Source organism: Coturnix japonica, chromosome Z, assembly GCF_054131305.1.
Source record: "Coturnix japonica strain WE chromosome Z, WE-NBRP24, whole genome shotgun sequence".
Lineage (NCBI taxonomy): Eukaryota > Metazoa > Chordata > Aves > Galliformes > Phasianidae > Coturnix > Coturnix japonica.
Window position 1 is genome coordinate 47,888,222 of NC_140702.1, and position 18,304 is coordinate 47,906,525.

Sequence of the window (18,304 nt, forward strand, 5' to 3'; positions counted from 1 at the left end):
AATAAATAAATAAAATTAAAAAAAAAACAAGCATTGAGAAATGATGCTTTAAAAGACATTGACTTTTTAAGTATTATTCAGAGAAAAAGAAAAATATAGAATCATGGAACCAGAGAATGTCTTGGATTGGATGGGATATTGTAGACCGTTTAGTTCCAACCCCTGCCATGGGAAGGGTTGCCATCCAACATGGCCTTTAGTGCCTTCAGGAACAGGGCATCTAAAGCTTATTTGGGCAACTTGTTCCGGTTCCTCACCACCCTTTGAGTAAGGAATTCATTCCCAACATCAAATCTAACTCTTCCCTCTTTCAGTTTAAAACCACTACACTTGTCCTATCACTGTTCTCAAGTATTTCCATTTGTAGTTCTTGCTATTTCAGAAAGCAGTTCAGTATCCCTAGTGACTAAACTAATGACTTGCACTTCTAAAAATGAAATGTGAAAAACTCTAAGAAATGTTGTGACTGTATTATTTGATTAGATAATAGTTTTAATACCTGTCCAATGTTTAATATTCCTTTTTTTTTTTTTTTTTTTTTTCTCTCTTCTTTTCCCCTCACACATTTTAAAATAAAACCACAATGGGAAAGAATTCCTTTTTTGAACATTGACTCAAATATTTTATTCACAAGTAAATTTGAAGTCTGGAGTGATATCTGAGCTCCAGACACTCTCTTGGCGGTGCTTTGTCTCCTCACCCTGTTCCTCTGATACCCCATGTTTGCCCCTCCCACAGCAGTCTTCTGACATCTCTTTGATTTATTCAAGTGTACAGAACCTGGCTAGGATAGAGTTAATTTTCCTCATATCATTCCCATATAATGCTGAGTTTTATATGTGTGGCTAGACAGTGTTGATAACACACCGATGTTTTGACTCTTACTGATCAGTGCTTGCAGTTTCAAGGCTGCCTTTCCAATTTGTTGCCCCCCTGAAATGCCAGTAGCCTGATATGGGTGTGGACAAGAAATTGGGAGGAGACATAGCCAGGACAAGCAGCCCAAACTGACTAGATGGGTATTCCATGCCATTTGGTGATATTCTCAACTATAAAAGCTGAGAAAATGAGGGAGGATGCAGGCATGTTCATGGTGATGGCATTTGTCTTCCTGAGTGACTGCTATGGGTACTGAGGTGTTCTTTCCCAGGAATTGGCTGGACATCTGTCTTCTGATGGTGATGGAAAGTATTGGATAAATCTCCTTTTTTTTTTTTTTCTTTTTTCTTTCTTTCTTTCTTTCTTTCTTTCTTTCTTTCTTTCTTTCTTTCTTTCTTTCTTTCTTTCTTTCTTTCTTTCTTTCTTTCTTTCTTTCTTTCTTTCTTTCTTTCTTTCTTTCTTTCTTTCTTTCTTTCTTTCTTTCTTTCTTTCTTTCTTTTTTTTCCTTTGTTTCTGTGCTCAGCTTTTTGCTCAGCTTTTTCTTTCTTTTTCTTTTTCTTTTTCTTTTTCTTTTTCTTTTTCTTTTTCTTTTTCTTTTTCTTTTTCTTTTTCTTTTTCTTTTTCTTTTTCTTTTTCTTTTACTTTTTCTTTTTCTTTTTCTTTTTCTTTTTTAAACTGTTGTTATCTCTTCTCCATGCTGCTTTCTGGCCCTGTGCTGTTAAGGGAGGGGAATAAGAGAATAGCTGGGGTGGACATCTGGCCATCCACATTTAGGGACTGAAAACTGTGCCAATCACTGACTGCCAATATTCATTCATATCTGCTTGCAGGCTTGGTTATTTAATGTTGCTTGAGGAGCATTTGCATATTTTTCTACCCTTTAACAAAGGTGCTTCAGCTCAGAGTGAAAAGCACATACATTTTTTCTTTTTATATCTCTTTGTCCATGAACAATTCTTTCCAACACTTATAGGCACATGTACTCTCCAGTGTGTTGGCACGACACTATGGTTTCTGATGTCTTCACATCAGACCTTATTTAGTGTCCAACTTGGGATGCCTAACCGTCCTAACACAGGAGCATCCTCTTAACAAATTCTCTGGAAATCAGTTTTGACAAAAATGGCAGCTCAAGGCATGGAGTGGAGTTTTCTTTGTGGAACCTGAGCCATTAAAGTGACCTTAATCCTCCCTTTTACTACCCTGGCTTTGCAAAAGATAGATGGACTCACTTTGACTAAAAAGAATTAGGTTTTTTTTTTTTTTTTTTTTTTTTTTTTTTTTTTTTGTTTTAAATCTTTTATTTTTGGTCACAACAACTAAGGACCTGGGAAATTTCAATTAACAACCACTCCTTGGGTTAATTAAATAATAAATTTAGAAGAAGAATATTGAAGGCTTTGAGAAGAGTGGAAGCATGTAGTGACAACACGAGTTTTAAATATTTGTGGCTGTTGGTATAATTTTCCCAGGACTTGCCTCTCATTGACTTGCAGTGTGGAAGGACAAGTGGAAGGCTTTAATTGAGTCATAATGTAATAACATTTCAGCTTTTAAGAAATCTAAAATGTCATGACTTTTCACTTTGTTATTACTGTATGCCTATATTGACCATACATTTCATAGAACAAGTCTAACTGAGAACACAGTAGAAGAAGTTTCTAGAGAATTCATGGAATTTACACAATTGGACTCTGAATAAGTAATTTAGTATAATTTCATATATTCTAAATTGATAAAATGCATATTTTACATATGTGGGTACACCTTCATAATAGAGAATAATCTCTTTATGCTTTATTGACATACCTTTCTGAATTTTTAACTTACAGTCTTTAAAAAATAAAGAAATCAAAACAACCATGTTAATTTTGAATTGATTGTCATGAAGGTGGAACAAACAGAGATCAGTGTAGCAAGTTTTAAAATGATTAAAATAGTATACATCAAAAACAATGTATTTTTTCTTTCAAAGTGCTTTTTTTTCAGCCAGAAGTTTCCTGCTGTGTATGAAAAGAGATTTGCATACTGCTTTGCAATTGCAGAAGTTCAGATTTTGATGATGTCTGATAGACATGCTTGAAATGTATATATCAGTTAACAAGATTACTGCTTAAAAAGACAATTGTATTTTTACTGACAAGTTTTTCTGAGGTGGTGAAATGCATTGGTATTTAATGAAGCATGAAACTTTTAAATGAACCGTGAAAGCAATGGTTAAACTAATTAGCTGAGTACAAAGCTTCTTAGAATACATACGTTATGTTGGCTCGTTATTTCTGCCTAGTTAAACTGACAACTAGGATAAAGTTGTCACATTATCAGTTAAAAGAAACAACATTAAACGGTATCTTGTTTTTAATACAAGAAAAGATAGAAAATTGCTTCTTTGTACTGCTCAGAAACTCAGGGACAAGGCAATTTTTAAAAGTATGGTTTAGTTATCCTTGAACAATTGACTTAATCTAGGAAGGAAAAGCAAACTGAATACTATTGCAAGTCACTTGCACTCCTACTTGAGTACTCCAAGAACTTGTTTCTGCAGTTCTTTCTACGTGAACATTTGCCTCCTGTTCTTATTTATTATCACTATTCAGCTAGTTGGCATTTATTCTTTTTTCCTCCTGCTTGTGTGTTTCATTCTCTTGAAGAGAATTCTCTCCTGGCTTTCCTGAGAAGTAGTGGTTAAATAACTCAGGCCATCTGTAAAGAGTTCTTTACATGGGATTGCACTTTAATGTTTGACAGAGCCTTTACTACATGGTTTTTGTCGGTGGAAGTTGGTTGGGGTTTGTTTTTGTTGGTTTTTTTTTTGTTGTTTGTTTGTTTGTTTTTTGTTTTGTTTTGTTCTATTTTGTTGTTGTTGTTTTATTTTTTTCTTAAATTGTGCTTTGTATTGGATCATGGGATGAAATGGCACTTATGTTCCAAGAGTGAGACCTGGCCTGTGAGAGAGTTAGAGCCATCCTCTGCTAAGGACATCTGTGCATCTGGTAGCAGGCTTTCCTTACAGCTAACCTGTGATAATTCATTGGTGTTAAGGAAGTCTAAACCAGCTGAGTATATCCACTTGCCATTTTCTAAAACACTAAGCATGTGGAGACAACAGAAAATATCTCATTTGATCATCATTTAATTAAAATTAGGGGAAGAATTTCAGGAATGTAATGAAAAAAAAATGGTAAGGATGTATTTCTGATAGAAAGAAATAATGCATATTTTACTAAAGGTTGAAGAAGTATAAGAAGGAAGTTTCTGTGGGAAATGAACTGTTACAGGATCTGAATAATTGTTTTTCTAAGGTGTTTTCTTAGCTGGCTGGTCTTCAGTAAGGTGACATATTTCTCTTCTAATTTAGTGCAGATTTTACAGAAGTTGAAAGTAAATTAATTCTTTCCAAAAGTGTTTCATCCAGGTAATGATTGCCTAATCCTGCTTTGTAGTGTCTTTGTGGTGATTCATTAGTACGTGATAATTCTTCATTGTAGTCAGGTGATATCAGTGAAGAAGTATTCCAAAACCACTGCTGAAATCAGCCAGCTTTATTTTTTCAGTTAAGTGCAACACTGCCTAATGGGCAAAGTATTTCTCTATAGATTTTATCTGGAGTTGTATCATACATAATGTATCAGGAAGTTTTAACAATACTGTATTTTTTGTTGTTGTTTGCCACTTCAATAGTGCCACTCACAATTCATCTGAAAAAGAAGCCAACAGTCTGTGCTCTCATGCATATACAGACACAGACATATGATCTGTGTTCTTTTAGGTTAGATGCAAGGACTATTTTCCCAGTGGGACTGAAAATAGGTGGTGCTATCTCTGATTCCATTGCAGTTCTCTTGTATGTATTTGTTTTTTCAGAAAGGCAGACTAAATTATCAGACTAAGTTTAGCAGGTAGAAACTTACTAAAGCTATATGAGTAATGCACATGACACAGAAGTAGTATCATAGACCAAAGACATAGAGCAGTGTGTTTTCTTTTGTAGAAGAGCACATACAGTATGTAAAACCTAGTCTTAAAACTGACAAAAGCAGAAGCGTATAAATACAGTTAATCCTTTAAGGAAAAGAGATAGAACAGAATAATCTACTTATAACAAGTAAGGAGTTACCCATTACAACTAGAACATTTATATTTTAATCCAGTTAAACATTTACTCGTTTGTGCAGTAGTTAAATGATAACTTCCTACATTTTATGCAAAAGAGGAAAACAAAACAGCTTTCAAGATAACTTTTTAATAAATGGGAGGCTTTCCTCTTTTAAACAAAACTGATTCTACTTATCATGCGATATTATAGAAGTCGTTAATTGAAAAATCTTTGTTTTACAGTATGTGTTTTCAGATGGAACTTTCCTGAACCTAACTGTTTCATAATATATTCTTAGTTTAGCCATTAAGAGACCACTGTTTTCATTCGATTAAATTCCATGGTTAAATTGTTCCATAGGTGATCTCATTGCTGTCTGCTTTAAACCAGCTGAGTTAATTACCTGCAAGGTATTGTTTTCACTGGTCAGTTCTGGATAATTTTTTACCCTGGTTCCACTTGAAGGGAGACATTGTTTTTAATTGTGCTTTGTCAGTCTCTTTTGTCTCACAATAGTCTGAAAGTACACGCTTGATTACTTCATACAATGAATGACAAATAACATTGGAAATTGGTACAAGTCAATTTACAAAGCGTACCCTGATAATAAAGAAACTACAAGTTTCAAGGCATGGAGAGCTTCCACAGTGCACACATAATATTTTCTCATAAGACAATGTGGCATACATGTAATTCTGTTGAGTGTATTTCCTCCAGATTATTTTTCTTGATTGTGAAGATTAAGCATCTGCAAACAGTTGCACACCTGGGAATTGCCAATACCAGTCAAAGTAATGGTCTTTCTACCTCACTGTTCAGCGTGTCCACTGCCTGAGGTTTTAGAGGAAATTTCTTATTAACAAAGCATTACTAGTCCTAAGTGAGTTGTGAGCTAAGATCAAATCCAGGAGATTGGGTTAAAACCATAGAGGTGTTTTTCTTGTTTATTTGTTTGTTTTAAGAAGGGTAATGGTTTAGTAATTTCATTGTACTGTGATGATTTGCAGATTGTTTTCTGCATAAAAGTTGTTCAAGCTTAGCATAGCTCTGACAGAATTTTATGTGGCTCACCTACAGGGCTCAAGGGGCCTTTAAAGATCATCCTGTTCCAGCTTCCCAGCAATGGACAGGGACATCTTTCACTAGATCAGGCTGTTCAAAGCCTCCTCCAACCCAAGTTTGAACACATCCAGGTATGGGATGTCTGCAACATCTCCAGGCAGTTCCTTCATTTCTTATATTCAGTCTAAATGTACTCTCTCTCAAATAAAAACTATTGCTCCTTGTCCTGTCACTACAGGTCCTGGAAAAAATCTTTTCCATCTTTCCTGTAAGATTTGTTTATGAAAGGAGTATATAAAAGGCTACAATAGCGTCTCCCTAGATCATTCTCTTCTCCATGTGCTCCCCAACTCTCTCAGCATCTCCTGGCAGGAGAGGTACCTCAGCCCTATAATGATCCTTGTGGCCTCCTCTGGACTCACTCTATCAGATTCTTCTTTTTTTTGTGCTGGGAATGCAAAACAGTATGCTGTACTCCATATCGACTCTGATGAGAGCATAGGAGAGAAGGACAGTTTTTGACTGCTGGCTGTGCTTCTTTTTCTACTGGTGAATGTTTTTATTGTATTGTCATTTATACACAGGAAGCATAGTTTAAAATTACAAAGTATAGATGAAGCAGTTTCATTGTATAACATGAATTACTTGACACAATTAGTGAGTTACTACTGTTGGTTTGGTGAATTAGGTAAAGAAAACGTTTATCAATCAGTATTATCATGTGTTTACATAGAAACTTCATCTTGGTCTCTGTCTCCAAAAAGTATGACAGCGATATGAATTAGGATGAAAATCAGTATGCCCAAAATTAAACTAATCATATTTTTATGTGTTCTTTGAACATTCTTCAGAAGTTTTGTGGTGAAATATTTTTGCATGTCAAGGATGAGTGAAGCTTACCTATTAACCAACTATAGAGAATAAATAAGGAAAACAGGCAAACCAAGGAATGAGGAAGTGAAATATTTCCATAAAATATTTTTACTGTTTATACTTGTTATCTTTTACTGTTAGTCATTGATAAATATTGTGTGTGGTTGTTTTTTTTTTTGTATTTTATTTTATTTTATTTTATTTTATTTTATTTTATTTTATTTTATTTTATTTTATTTTATTTTATTTTATTTTATTTTATTTTATTTTTTAGTTTATGTGTAATATGTTTCTTTGGAATAAATGATGTTCTAATTATTTGCAGCTCTTCCTGTCATGCCACTTGGGCTCGATTCCTTCTCCTATTCTGTTTTACAATACTGTTGCAGTTATTAAGCTATCTCCTGATATAAATCTTAGTGTATAAGAAAAGTTATTTCGCTCATCATAAATACACCTTCCATGTATTTTTCTCAGAATCCCTAGTGTCAGTCAAAACCTTCTGATGTCCTCCAGAGAGCTTCCCATTCATCTCCACTTATGTGCATTCAAGACTTTAGGGAGTTCCTAATTGTTCTTCCACTGAACCAGACTTTTCAGGCTTCAGGACTGAGGGCATTGTGTGTATGAAATGCCAAATGTTTGTCCAGGACCTAGTTATTCTGCCTGTTTAAGTTTATTCAAAGTTTTTGAGCACATTTTATGACAGCTTACCTTATTCCAGCCATCTCAAGTGTCCACACTGCTCCCGTTAAACTTTGTGCTGATTCAGATGTGGTCTGTACTCCTGCAGCTGGATCAAAGCCAGCATAAGCTTCATATCTTCTAAGCTCTGGCTTAGCTCAACACACCTATGGTTGTCTGCTTGTGTCTCATCAAATTAATACTGCTTGGTGACCCACAGGGCACAGATGAAATACTGATGGTGCTCTTGTAGCACATATTCACCTCTGTGAAACTTGATAAAATGTTATGACTTTGTTAGCATTAGTCATTTACATTACAGTCTCTGAATGGTGGGAGTTGATTATAGGATCTTTCTTGATTCTCTCTCTCTTTTCCTTTTAACTGAAGAATGCTCATTTTTTACTTATAAAAACAAATGCTTATTGATGACATAAAGAATAAAAAAAAAATCATTGTGTTTCTGAATCAGAGAAATGCTTTGACAAATGTTTATTAGGGTCAGAGTTCTATTCTAGGTTTTGTCTGTCGTCCCAGAAATAAAATCTTTCTAAAATACTGTTTCTCATTTTTCTGTTTCAATGACAGGTATACAAAGTATCTTTGGCTTTCATCCTGAGCGTCACTGAGTGGGCAGTTTATACACTGATAATAAGAGCAAAAATGCAAGGGAAACTGGGATGTATTGGGAATAGAATTACAACAGAACTGCATTGTCATTACTGCCTTTTCTGATTTTTTTTGTTGTTTGTGGTGGTTTTTTTGTTTGTTTGTTTTGTTTTGTTTTGTTTTCCCGCTGATATCGACATTCCAAGAAGCTCATGTTTAATCATGGATAGTTAGTGATCTAGTTTTGTGGTTGCAGACTGTCATTTGAATGGACTATGCTAGCCTGCCCCCAAATGAGGATCAGACAAGTACATAGATTTTTAATTTCCTAAATATAATAAACCAGGTATGGTAGTTATTATAAAAACTTGTAGAAAGTGACTTGTGTGAAGGGCATTAGGTTATTATCTAGGAAAGAATCAGAACATCTTTACTCAAGTTAAATAGCATTTTGCTGTCTTATCTAAGCAATAAACCCTACAAGCTTCCCAGCTGTATTTTAGTGTCAAAAACAGTTAGATGTTCATACAGTCTTAGAATCATAGAACAGTTTGCATTGGAAGAGACCTTTAAGATCATCTAATTCTGATCCCTCTGCTACAGGCAGGGATTCCTTTCACTAGACCAGGTTGCTCAAAGCCTTGTCTAGCCTGGCCTTGAATGCTTCCAGGGAGGGGGCATCCACAACCTCACTGGGTAACGTGTCCCAGTGTTTCAACACATTCATAGTAATTTCTTCCTAGCATCTGGTCTAAATCTACTTTCTTTCAGTTTAAAGTCATTTCCCCTCATCCTAGTGCTACATGCTCTTATGAAAAGTCCCCCCCATCTTTCCTGAAGTCCCCATTTCAAGTACTGGAAGGTTGCAATAAAGTTCCCCCTGGATCCTTCTCTCTTCTAGTCTGAAGAGCCCCAGCTCTCTCAGCCTGTCCTTGTAGGGGAGATGCTCCAGCCCTCCATTCATCTTTGCAGCCCTCCTCTGGACCTTCTCCAACAGCTCCATGTCTTTCTTGTGTTGGAGGCCCCAGAAGTGGACACAGTACTCCAGCTGGGGTCTCATGAGACCAGAGGAGCAGAATCACCTCTCCCAACCTGTAGGTCATGCTTCTTTTGATGCAACTCAGGATACAGTTGGCCTTTTGAGCTGCAGGTGCAGTTTCCTATATTTTTCTTGCATTTTCACTGCCTTACATATGCTATATCATAGAATGTTTTTGTTTCCAGATAATGACAATACCTTCCTTAAAAAAGCTGACATACATAATATGCACACATATAGCATTGTATATTTTATGTGATGTGAATGTGTCATGCTAAAATAATATGAGGAAGCATTCATATTATTACTTAGGTCAGCTTATCCTTTTTTCTTAATAATTTTGCTGTCTGGTTTCCTTCTAGCACCCTCTACTACTGATTCAGCTGTAAGAAGTTCAAAATGCAAAATTACTGCACAAGAAAGAAAATAAATTGCCTTTTCTTATTCTTTTGATTTAATTTAACATCTTTGTCAAAAACACAGAGTAATCCCACAAAGATTAAAAGCTGCTTTTCTGGTACCCTAAATGAAGTTAAACGCAGCACAAGCAATTCTGCATACACATTTTCCCTTGGAAGTGTCCAGTCCTTCGAGTTAAATTTCTGTTTAGGTTCCAAAATGTTGCTGTCGTTCCTTATGCTTAATTTTTCAACTAGTTGAAACATTCTTAACATTTCTGAATAGTAGCAATGAGAAAGTTGTGTTTGTTAAAAAGAGCTGACATACTTCATCCCAAGAAGTACATTTTGGCAGTATATAATGCCATCAAATTCTAACATCTTTGAAGGACAGACTGGTTTGAGGATCATATATGTACTCCTTATATACATGTGAGAAATCAGTGGTTTGTCAAAGAGAAGAAGAAAATGAGAAAGTACAGACCTCTGAAACAGGTCTTGTTTTCTTTTTTAAAAATAGAAACTATCATCTGAAATTGCTATGGTGAATAATGGAATTTTAAGATAAACCCAGCTCCTTCTTGTGACTATGAGGGTTGTGAGTGCCTTTATGTACTTCTTTATGGAGTTCTCAAGCCATTTGAAAACACTTGTGAAATATGAGTGAATTGTACAACAAAGAAAAAAAAAACTGCTTAAATTCTTTAAGTACTTTTCAGTGTTTGTCCTGATACTGCTATCCTGCTCTGGGTAGTAGTCTGAACACAGAGAAGCTTCTAGAAATGAGAATTACCTAATTATAACTTCCCCATTTTTATGTGTTTTAACTAAGGGGAATAAAACTGCCTAAGTCAGATCACAAAGTACATGGAGTGTTCTGCAGTTGTATTCCACTTGCCAGCTACTCCTATGTAATCGTCCCATGCTACTGTATAGCAGCCATCAATTTTGAGTCATGGCAGCAGTGACTGACAGCAGATTGTGGCCTTCTAATGGAAGCCCAGGATGCTTTTCTGATCCAGCTCCAAGTCCTCTCTCTAGGCCTGTGAGGAATGTGGGGTTGCAGCTGTAGCTCTCTACTGCCAGGAAAACTATGCAGTATCTATGCAGACCTATCACAGTGGTCTCAATTTGCATGCATGCCTGTAGTCCTCTTCCTTTTGATAAGACAGTGGTAGGAGTGATGGAATGACTTTCGGCTTCTTAGAGCTGTGAGATTCTGCACAATACAAAGTGGTTTTCCTGCAACCTCCTTTTCTTCTCTCTCTTATTCCACGGGGCAAGGTCTGTTATAATTTGCCAGTCCTTCACTTGAGAGCCGACTGTGCTCCCAGAGTGTTTCAGTGGTGTTTTTTTTCTAGTGTTTATCAATGATATCTGGTTTTTAGTTCATGTGCTTCAACATGGTTTAAATGTGCATCATTCATCAAATGGAGCATTGCTTTTTGTGTTAGGAGAAGTTTGCAGAATCCTTGTGTTGAACCTCTGTTTCATTCTCCTCTGAAGAAACTCACTTCCAGTCACTATTCCTGTTGTACAAACGCTGTGAATTCTGTGATCTCATTATGTGCTCATGGGAGATGAATACTAACCTGCCTTTTTTTTTGCTTTTAGGGGGTCTTGGTTATGGATCCCAGTGCAAGTCCATTGGAAAAAGCAGCCGCAGCAATCTAGTAATCACCAGCAGTCCCATGACAGTTCAGCAGCTGGGACCTGTTTTGTCTCCTGCTAGTCAAGTTTCAAGAGCATGCAACCAGATCAGCCCTCACTTGCAGAGGTCTATGGATGTTTCCAGCATAAGTATTCCTCCATCAAATACAAGGTCCTGAGTTAACATTTTTTCTTTTCAGTATTTAAAGAAGAGCTGTTTTTGTTTTTATTATTATTATTAATAATAATTTTCCTATCATTTAAATGTAGCCTTTCTGATATAATGACCTAAATGTTGCTCTGTTATGCCATGACAAATTTAATTCAAACTAATTTATATATGTAATCAAAGTATTTTGGATAATTCATATCAAGGAGGAAATGTGGCTAGAACTTTTCTGTGTTTGATAGGGTTTTTTTTCTTAGATGAAGACCTTATAATCACTGAAGCATATTTTGGGGGAAAAAAAAAAAAAGCCAGAGACTGAAAATATTGAGGGAAAAGTAGAAATATTTTAAATGTTACATCTTCTTGGGAAGTTATGTATTTTAAGCTTGCCATAATATTAAGACTGTTATGCTGATGCTGACCAAGTGACAATGATGTCTGATAAAATAACTGTTACCCCACTAATATTTTTCTCCTCACCAGCTATGTTTGCTTTCAAATCGTTTGAATCATTAAGTTAATTGTATCAGTTGTTCCCTATATGCACTGAATGAGCAGTTAACAGAATATGTTCCATATGCTCCATTAAATTTTGAGGTCATCGCTATGAGTAGAACAAACATGAGTGAAGGGAAAACAGTTGTTTAGATAGCCTCCATACAGGTACAGTAAGCACATCCCTGTGCTTTAGTTAAAAATACAGTGAAAAAAATAATTTTAAGAGTTATATCAGAAACCACATGGTGAATTCTGTAGATGTGACTTGAGCAGTAGTTGCCTTTTGAGCCTAAAATATAAGTAATCTTGTTCACAAATGATACCTTATTCTCTAAACTATTAACATTTTACTATATCACTTTATTGAAAGCTAAGGAATGGTCTTGAAATAATCAAAGCTGTTATTATGTAACTGGAAGAAAACCTTGCTACAATCTGTAATATTCTGGGATGTGTTGGATTGGATGATCCTTGTGGGTCTCTTCTAGATTGAGATATTCTGATCTGTTCTATTTCTGTCTCTTCAGTAGTGAAATCTGAGTCCTCTGGGACAACTTGGAAAATGAATTTTGCCTTCTTTATAAACATGCCAGGGAAAACCATCCACTGCTAAGCTAGTAAAAAATGACAGCTCCAGAAACATGCCTTTATGGCAGAATAGAAATGATAGAATGTAAATATCATTAGGGTATTATTACCTACTTAGTACTCAGAAGTTTTAAGTGTGCCTGTAGTGTTTCTTCTATTTATGTGAATGTATGGCTATGTCAACACTGAGTTATACGTTTTTATTTTAAAGAAACATTTACTAAGGGTGACCTGAAGTTGAAACTCTGGCAGATTTCAGGTTCTAGTGTTTCTAGAGTGTCTTTTAATGATTTATCAATGAAGACTATAAAATCAGTTTGTCATACAAAGAATGTCTATTTCAGCAATTTTCCTCTCAATTTAGGGCAAAACAAGTTTCAAGTTAGATTTTAATTCAAAGATTGTGTAAACACTTTTAAAAATTGTTTTAGCATTAAACTGTGTTTGCCTAAGCTGGCTGCTTAAACTAACTTCATAATCTGTTACAGGCTAAGAACCTTCTCTACATTGTGCTTTTCAGGATGCATCATGACCTGTGCTGTAGTAGTTCAGTCTAAAACAGACTGTGGGTTGAATTGACTCAAAACAAAATTACTTGTCTTTATTTTTACTGACAGGCATGAGAAGGCAAAGTTTACTAAACTGTAGTTTACTACAATTAATATCATACTTTTGTATATACACCAAAAGAGAAAAAATCTTCATCTTTTTTTGACTTTCCCACACCCCTTTTCAGAGGAGTCAGTTATGTTGGATGTCATCAGATCGCTATGGATGTGATCTGTAAGACAGCAGATTTGTTTCTCCCAGCTAGAAAAATAAAATGAAGCACAACCTTTCTTAGGCATTATGGATTTTTGGAGAATTCATATTCCAGATTACATTCTGACTATAAGCTCTTTCTATTAAGTGGCCTGGAAGAAGAATAATTTCACATGAATGCCTGAGCAACAACAAGCTTTTAAACAAATTAAACAACAGAAGATAGTTCATTCAGTACCCTGTGCGTCAGTCTGGGCAGCCGAGATGTTAAAAAAAAATAAATTGTGATCTACCCTGCAGGTGGACAGGATGCCGCACTTGTACCCTCTTGTAAAAAGCAGAAGTGGAGGCTCAGGGTCATCCTCTAGTGTTTTGGGGTCAGGTATATATAGCTCGTTCTTCTACATTATTAATGCATTTTGTTTGCTTCCTAAAGTTAGATATAATCTATATAATCATTATTTATTTCTGTATATATTAATATTTATATAAATTACAATTGGCAAAGTCATAAAGGTTAGGCAGTTATTCTTTATTAAGTTTTCTTCCCCTTCCTTGCTAGCAAAAAATAATAGACATCTCAAATCAGCAAGCTTCATACAAGGCAAGAGCATAGTGCTTTGTCTTCAGAAGCTAAAACCCATTTACACTTACATGAACTTTTCAAAAAAATTTAAGTTTTAAAGTTAAGTTTTACATGTACACTAACTGTGTATACCTCCTTTTACATTAATGGAGAATGCAAAAATGCAAGCACTTGAAGTTAGGAAGAACTTATACGTTACTTTTTTTTTAGTTTTAAGTGTGTATGAAGATGGAAGAACTACTCTACAGCAGTACACACACATTAAATTTGTACTATTCAAGAGTATAATTGCTTACTTTTTTTTATTATGCCTTTGTTTCAGGTCACTGTTTTCACACAAGACTCTGGACTCTACAACATCAGGCTTGTCAGAAAGTCAGTTCACTTTGACTGTTAAGCAAGAGTGGTCACATGAGTATGGGATACTTCACTCTCCTCCACCTGATCAAGGTTTACGAAATGGCAGTGTGCTGGGGGACTTATTAAATTTTCCACCTGCAACATCTGTGTCCAGTAACTGTGTATCTAGCCCATTACCATCCTACATACTTGGCATGGAAAATAGCCACTCCCCTAATCCTAGTGCTTGTAATTCATCTTCCCAGTCTCAATCTACCCGCTCCAAAAAGAAAGCACTCTCTCTGTCTCCTCTGTCCGATGGCATTGGGATTGACTTCAATACAATCATTCGTACGTCCCCTACTTCTTTAGTGGCTTACATCAACAGCTCCAGGACTTCACCATGTAATGTTTCCCCACAGCCTGAGGTCTATGGGCATTTTCTGGGAGTGAGAGGCAGCTGTATACCCCAAAACTGCCCTGTCCCAGCTTACCAGAAAGGCCTTCTCATGGCTAATTGCAACATTACCATCCCAGAGTTTATTGAGAATGGGGCTGGTGAGTACCAGCGAATGCAGCAGCTGGAGCAAATCAGCCTGCAGACAGATATGATGACTAACATGGTGATCCAGCAGGGCATGTTTCCCATGGACAGCCAAGCAGTGGGTGTCCTGAAAAATGAACAACTGGATGACTTCTCAGGTCACACTATTGATATGCCTCCTCCAACCCCACTGCTGCCACCTACTCCACAAGGGCCACCACCACCATACCATGCTCACCAGCACCAGCTTCCTCACAGCCTCCCTCATATGCACTCTCTGCCCGTGCCTCCTTCTGCTCCAGACCCACAGCCTGAAGAAGATGGAGACCTGGATGACTTTAATGGCAAGCACGGCTGTCGTTGGATTGATTGTAACATGCTATATGACCAGCAAGAGGAACTTGTGCGACACATTGAGAAGATTCATATAGACCAGAGGAAGGGAGAAGACTTCACGTGCTTCTGGGCGGGCTGTCCAAGAAGGCTCAAGCCATTCAATGCAAGGTATAAACTGCTGATTCACATGAGAGTTCACTCAGGAGAGAAGCCGAACAAATGCACAGTAAGTCTGAATTCTTCCTCTCTTACCCTTAAAAGACAATTACTTACAAGAATGCTCAGAAGGTTTAATTCTGCTTCTTCTAGGTAATGCTGTGGGGATTTTTAGGTAATCTGTATGAATAAGGGTCTGTTCCATATTTCCATTTAGGTAGAAAAGGAAAGTATTCTTTAAATTGATGTGTGCTGACAGATAATGTTTGACAATTATTATTATTTTTTTTTCCTAAGGAAAAAATGAATTTATATATTTTTTGAGGAATAACTACTGATTGTTACTTACTTGAGAAAAAATAAAAAAAGAAAAAAATTGCTATGAAATGTAAAGTTCTGAAATGTAAATTTCTGTTTGTCTCTTTGACTGTTTCATTTTTGTGATTTCTGACTTATTCTAGAGGTTTGCTTATAAATTAAGTAGAGGATTTTTTAAATATAATTTTTCTAATTTTAAAGTGCCTGTCTTTAGAGAGGAGCTATCATCTCAGTCTTCACTCTTAAATTTAAAGGATGAGGCAGTGTTGTAGACCAGAGCTTGAATTCGGGTTCTCTACTCTCAAATCTCTTTTTAAAAATATCTAAAATATGGTTTTTTTCTTTTCTTGGGACATATTTGATCAGAATTTACCACTAATTTCAATTCTTCCTCAGGTGTTCTTTGTCAGATTTATGAGAAGAGAGAAAGGGAGAAAAAGTACTTATTAGGAGTTGATAAAATAGTTTTTCAAGGCAGTAGCACATAAAAAAAAAACATCAGAGAAAGACATTTACAGATGAGTGAGAAGAGACAGCAGTATGAAAAATGAGGGCAGGAATGGTGAAAGAACACTGAAGAAAGGGAAAATTATCTGAAATCAAAACTGAGTGACAGCACCAAGGATGTGGTTTTAGAGAAAGTTTGTGTGAAGTACTGAAGAAATTGGGTTACTTGCAAAGCTGTAACATTCCTTTGTGTAACTTCTGTTCTGCATTTTCAGACATCTCTGGTTGGTTAGTAGCTGAATTTATCAGGAACAGTAAATAAATTATGAAGTTTTCAATTTGCTGATACAAAAGCCTGATGGTATCTGATGGGAAAACAGGAAACACAGGTTGAGATATAGTCACAGCAGTAACAAACAGAAGCCATTCATGGAAAACATGATTCTGTTAGAAAATTTATATAGAGGAATGAAAGTGAGAAGGACAGACAGACAGTTATAATGACTATATTGTGCATTGCTATGTTTCTTCTTTAGAAAGAAAGTGTGGTTTTAAAGCAGTGGTAGACACACTGACAGTTTTTATTCAGGTGCTTGACACTGATTTCCCGAGGATTAGAGGTTTAATTAATGCTTCTAACACGCTATGGAGAACTTTGCAGACACCCAAGTCTGATGGGTTATGTGACAGTATGGGCTTTAGAATGCTGAGAAATGTTTGTTATAGAATAGTCATTGGGTTACTTATAGTGAATAAATAAGAGATGGAAAAATGCCGCAAACTTGTTTGTGCATCTGTTTGCAATTATTAAAAGCCTAGAGAGAGAAAAAGCAGATATATTCTGAAGTGTTTAGAGATATTAAGGTATTCTATGATTTATGTTTTTCAACACTCAAGTTTTGTTTAGTGTTTTTACTCCTACATAGGAGGATGTCAGTAGCAATATGTAAAGGGATCAAGCAGAGGGTTTGGTCCTGTGAGTTTTTACAGAGCGAACCGCACAGAATTACAGAATCACAGAATTGTAGGGTTTGGAAGGGACTTCCAGAGACCACTGAGTCCAGCCCCCCTGCAAAGCAGGTCCCCCTAAGGCAGGCTGCACAGGTAGGCATCCAGGTGGGTCTTGAATATCTCCAGAGAAGGAGAATCCATAACCTCCCTGGGCATCCTGTTCCAGTGCTCCATCACCTTCACTGTGAAATAGTTCCTTCACATATTGCTGTGGAACTTCCTGTCCTCTGGTTTATGGCCATTTCCCCTTGTCCTGTCCCCACAGACCACTGAAAAGAGGTTGGCCATGTCCCCTTCACTCCTATGCTTAAGATATTTATAAACATTAATCAGATCCCCTCTGAGTCTTCTCTTCTCTTGGCTGAACAGTCCCAGGTCATCCAGCCTTTCAGTTGCATAGCAATTGTGTCCCAGATTTCAGGGAGGGTTTTTCAAGCAGAATCCTGCAGCCAGGAATGATTCCTCAGCAATTCCACTGATTTCACTGACACATCTTGAATGCATTTTTTATACATAAATCTAAATCTTCAGCCACAATAGTCTGAAGAATACAAGGAATACAAGAATCGTCTTGAATTGCTTTGATCTCTGAAGCAGTTCTGTTTCATTGCATTTGTCTTGATTACCTGAGGTGGCTTTGTGGAGATATTTGAAGCTTGTGCATTTTTAAAGGTACAGATAAATTGCATGGTAGGTTTCCAAAGGACTTGGATTAAGCACTGTCCAGAACGTAGTCATAGTAGTCTCTCCATACAGAGAGGCTTCTTGGTCCAGGGTGTTACCAGTTCAGCCAGTGCAGTGGAGTCCTTTTTTACAGTTCTGGAATTGCTGTTGATCTTGTGTTAACAGTGCTTAAATAGCTGCTGAAGATACTATTCTGAGCATGCCTGCTTTGAAACAGAGAAGTCTTTCTGCAGGTGGTTATTGTAGGAGAACTATCTTAGTTTGCAGGTTAATGAGCTAAATGAGAGGGAAGTTTGGGAAGAGGAGCTGTTGAAGATCCATGACTATTTTGTCTAGAGCTGCCGAGGGACTCAGTCAGCACTGCTAAGTACCTCTGAGCTTGTTAAACACTGGAACAGCCATATGGCAGTTGCTTTTTGATATCGTCTTTATATTCTCTGAATTATTGTTTCTCTTGTCTCTTGAAGACAGTTTTGAGTTTCATTTGGTGCTTTCCAACCACTTTTTAAGGATATATAGCAACCTTATTCCATGAGCATTCATCTGTGGAGACCTAACATGCATCATTACAAAGTT

At 36.4% G+C, this 18,304-nt stretch overlaps 1 protein-coding gene across 7 annotated transcripts in view; it reads left to right on the top strand.

Moving 5' to 3' along the window:
• GLIS3 (GLIS family zinc finger 3) overlaps positions 1-18,304 on the top strand; it is a 138,903-nt gene that overhangs the window by 24,302 nt on the left and 96,297 nt on the right. For all 7 annotated transcript variants that reach the window (XR_014940096.1, XM_015848920.3, XM_085530716.1 and 4 more), the window contains 2 exons: positions 11,255-11,462; positions 14,216-15,338. Coding sequence is in view for 6 of the 7 variants with exons in the window: in XM_015848920.3 (XP_015704406.2) it covers positions 11,332-11,462; positions 14,216-15,338 (1,254 nt within the window). In the remaining variant the exon portion in view is untranslated. The remainder of the gene's footprint in view (positions 1-11,254; positions 11,463-14,215; positions 15,339-18,304) is intronic.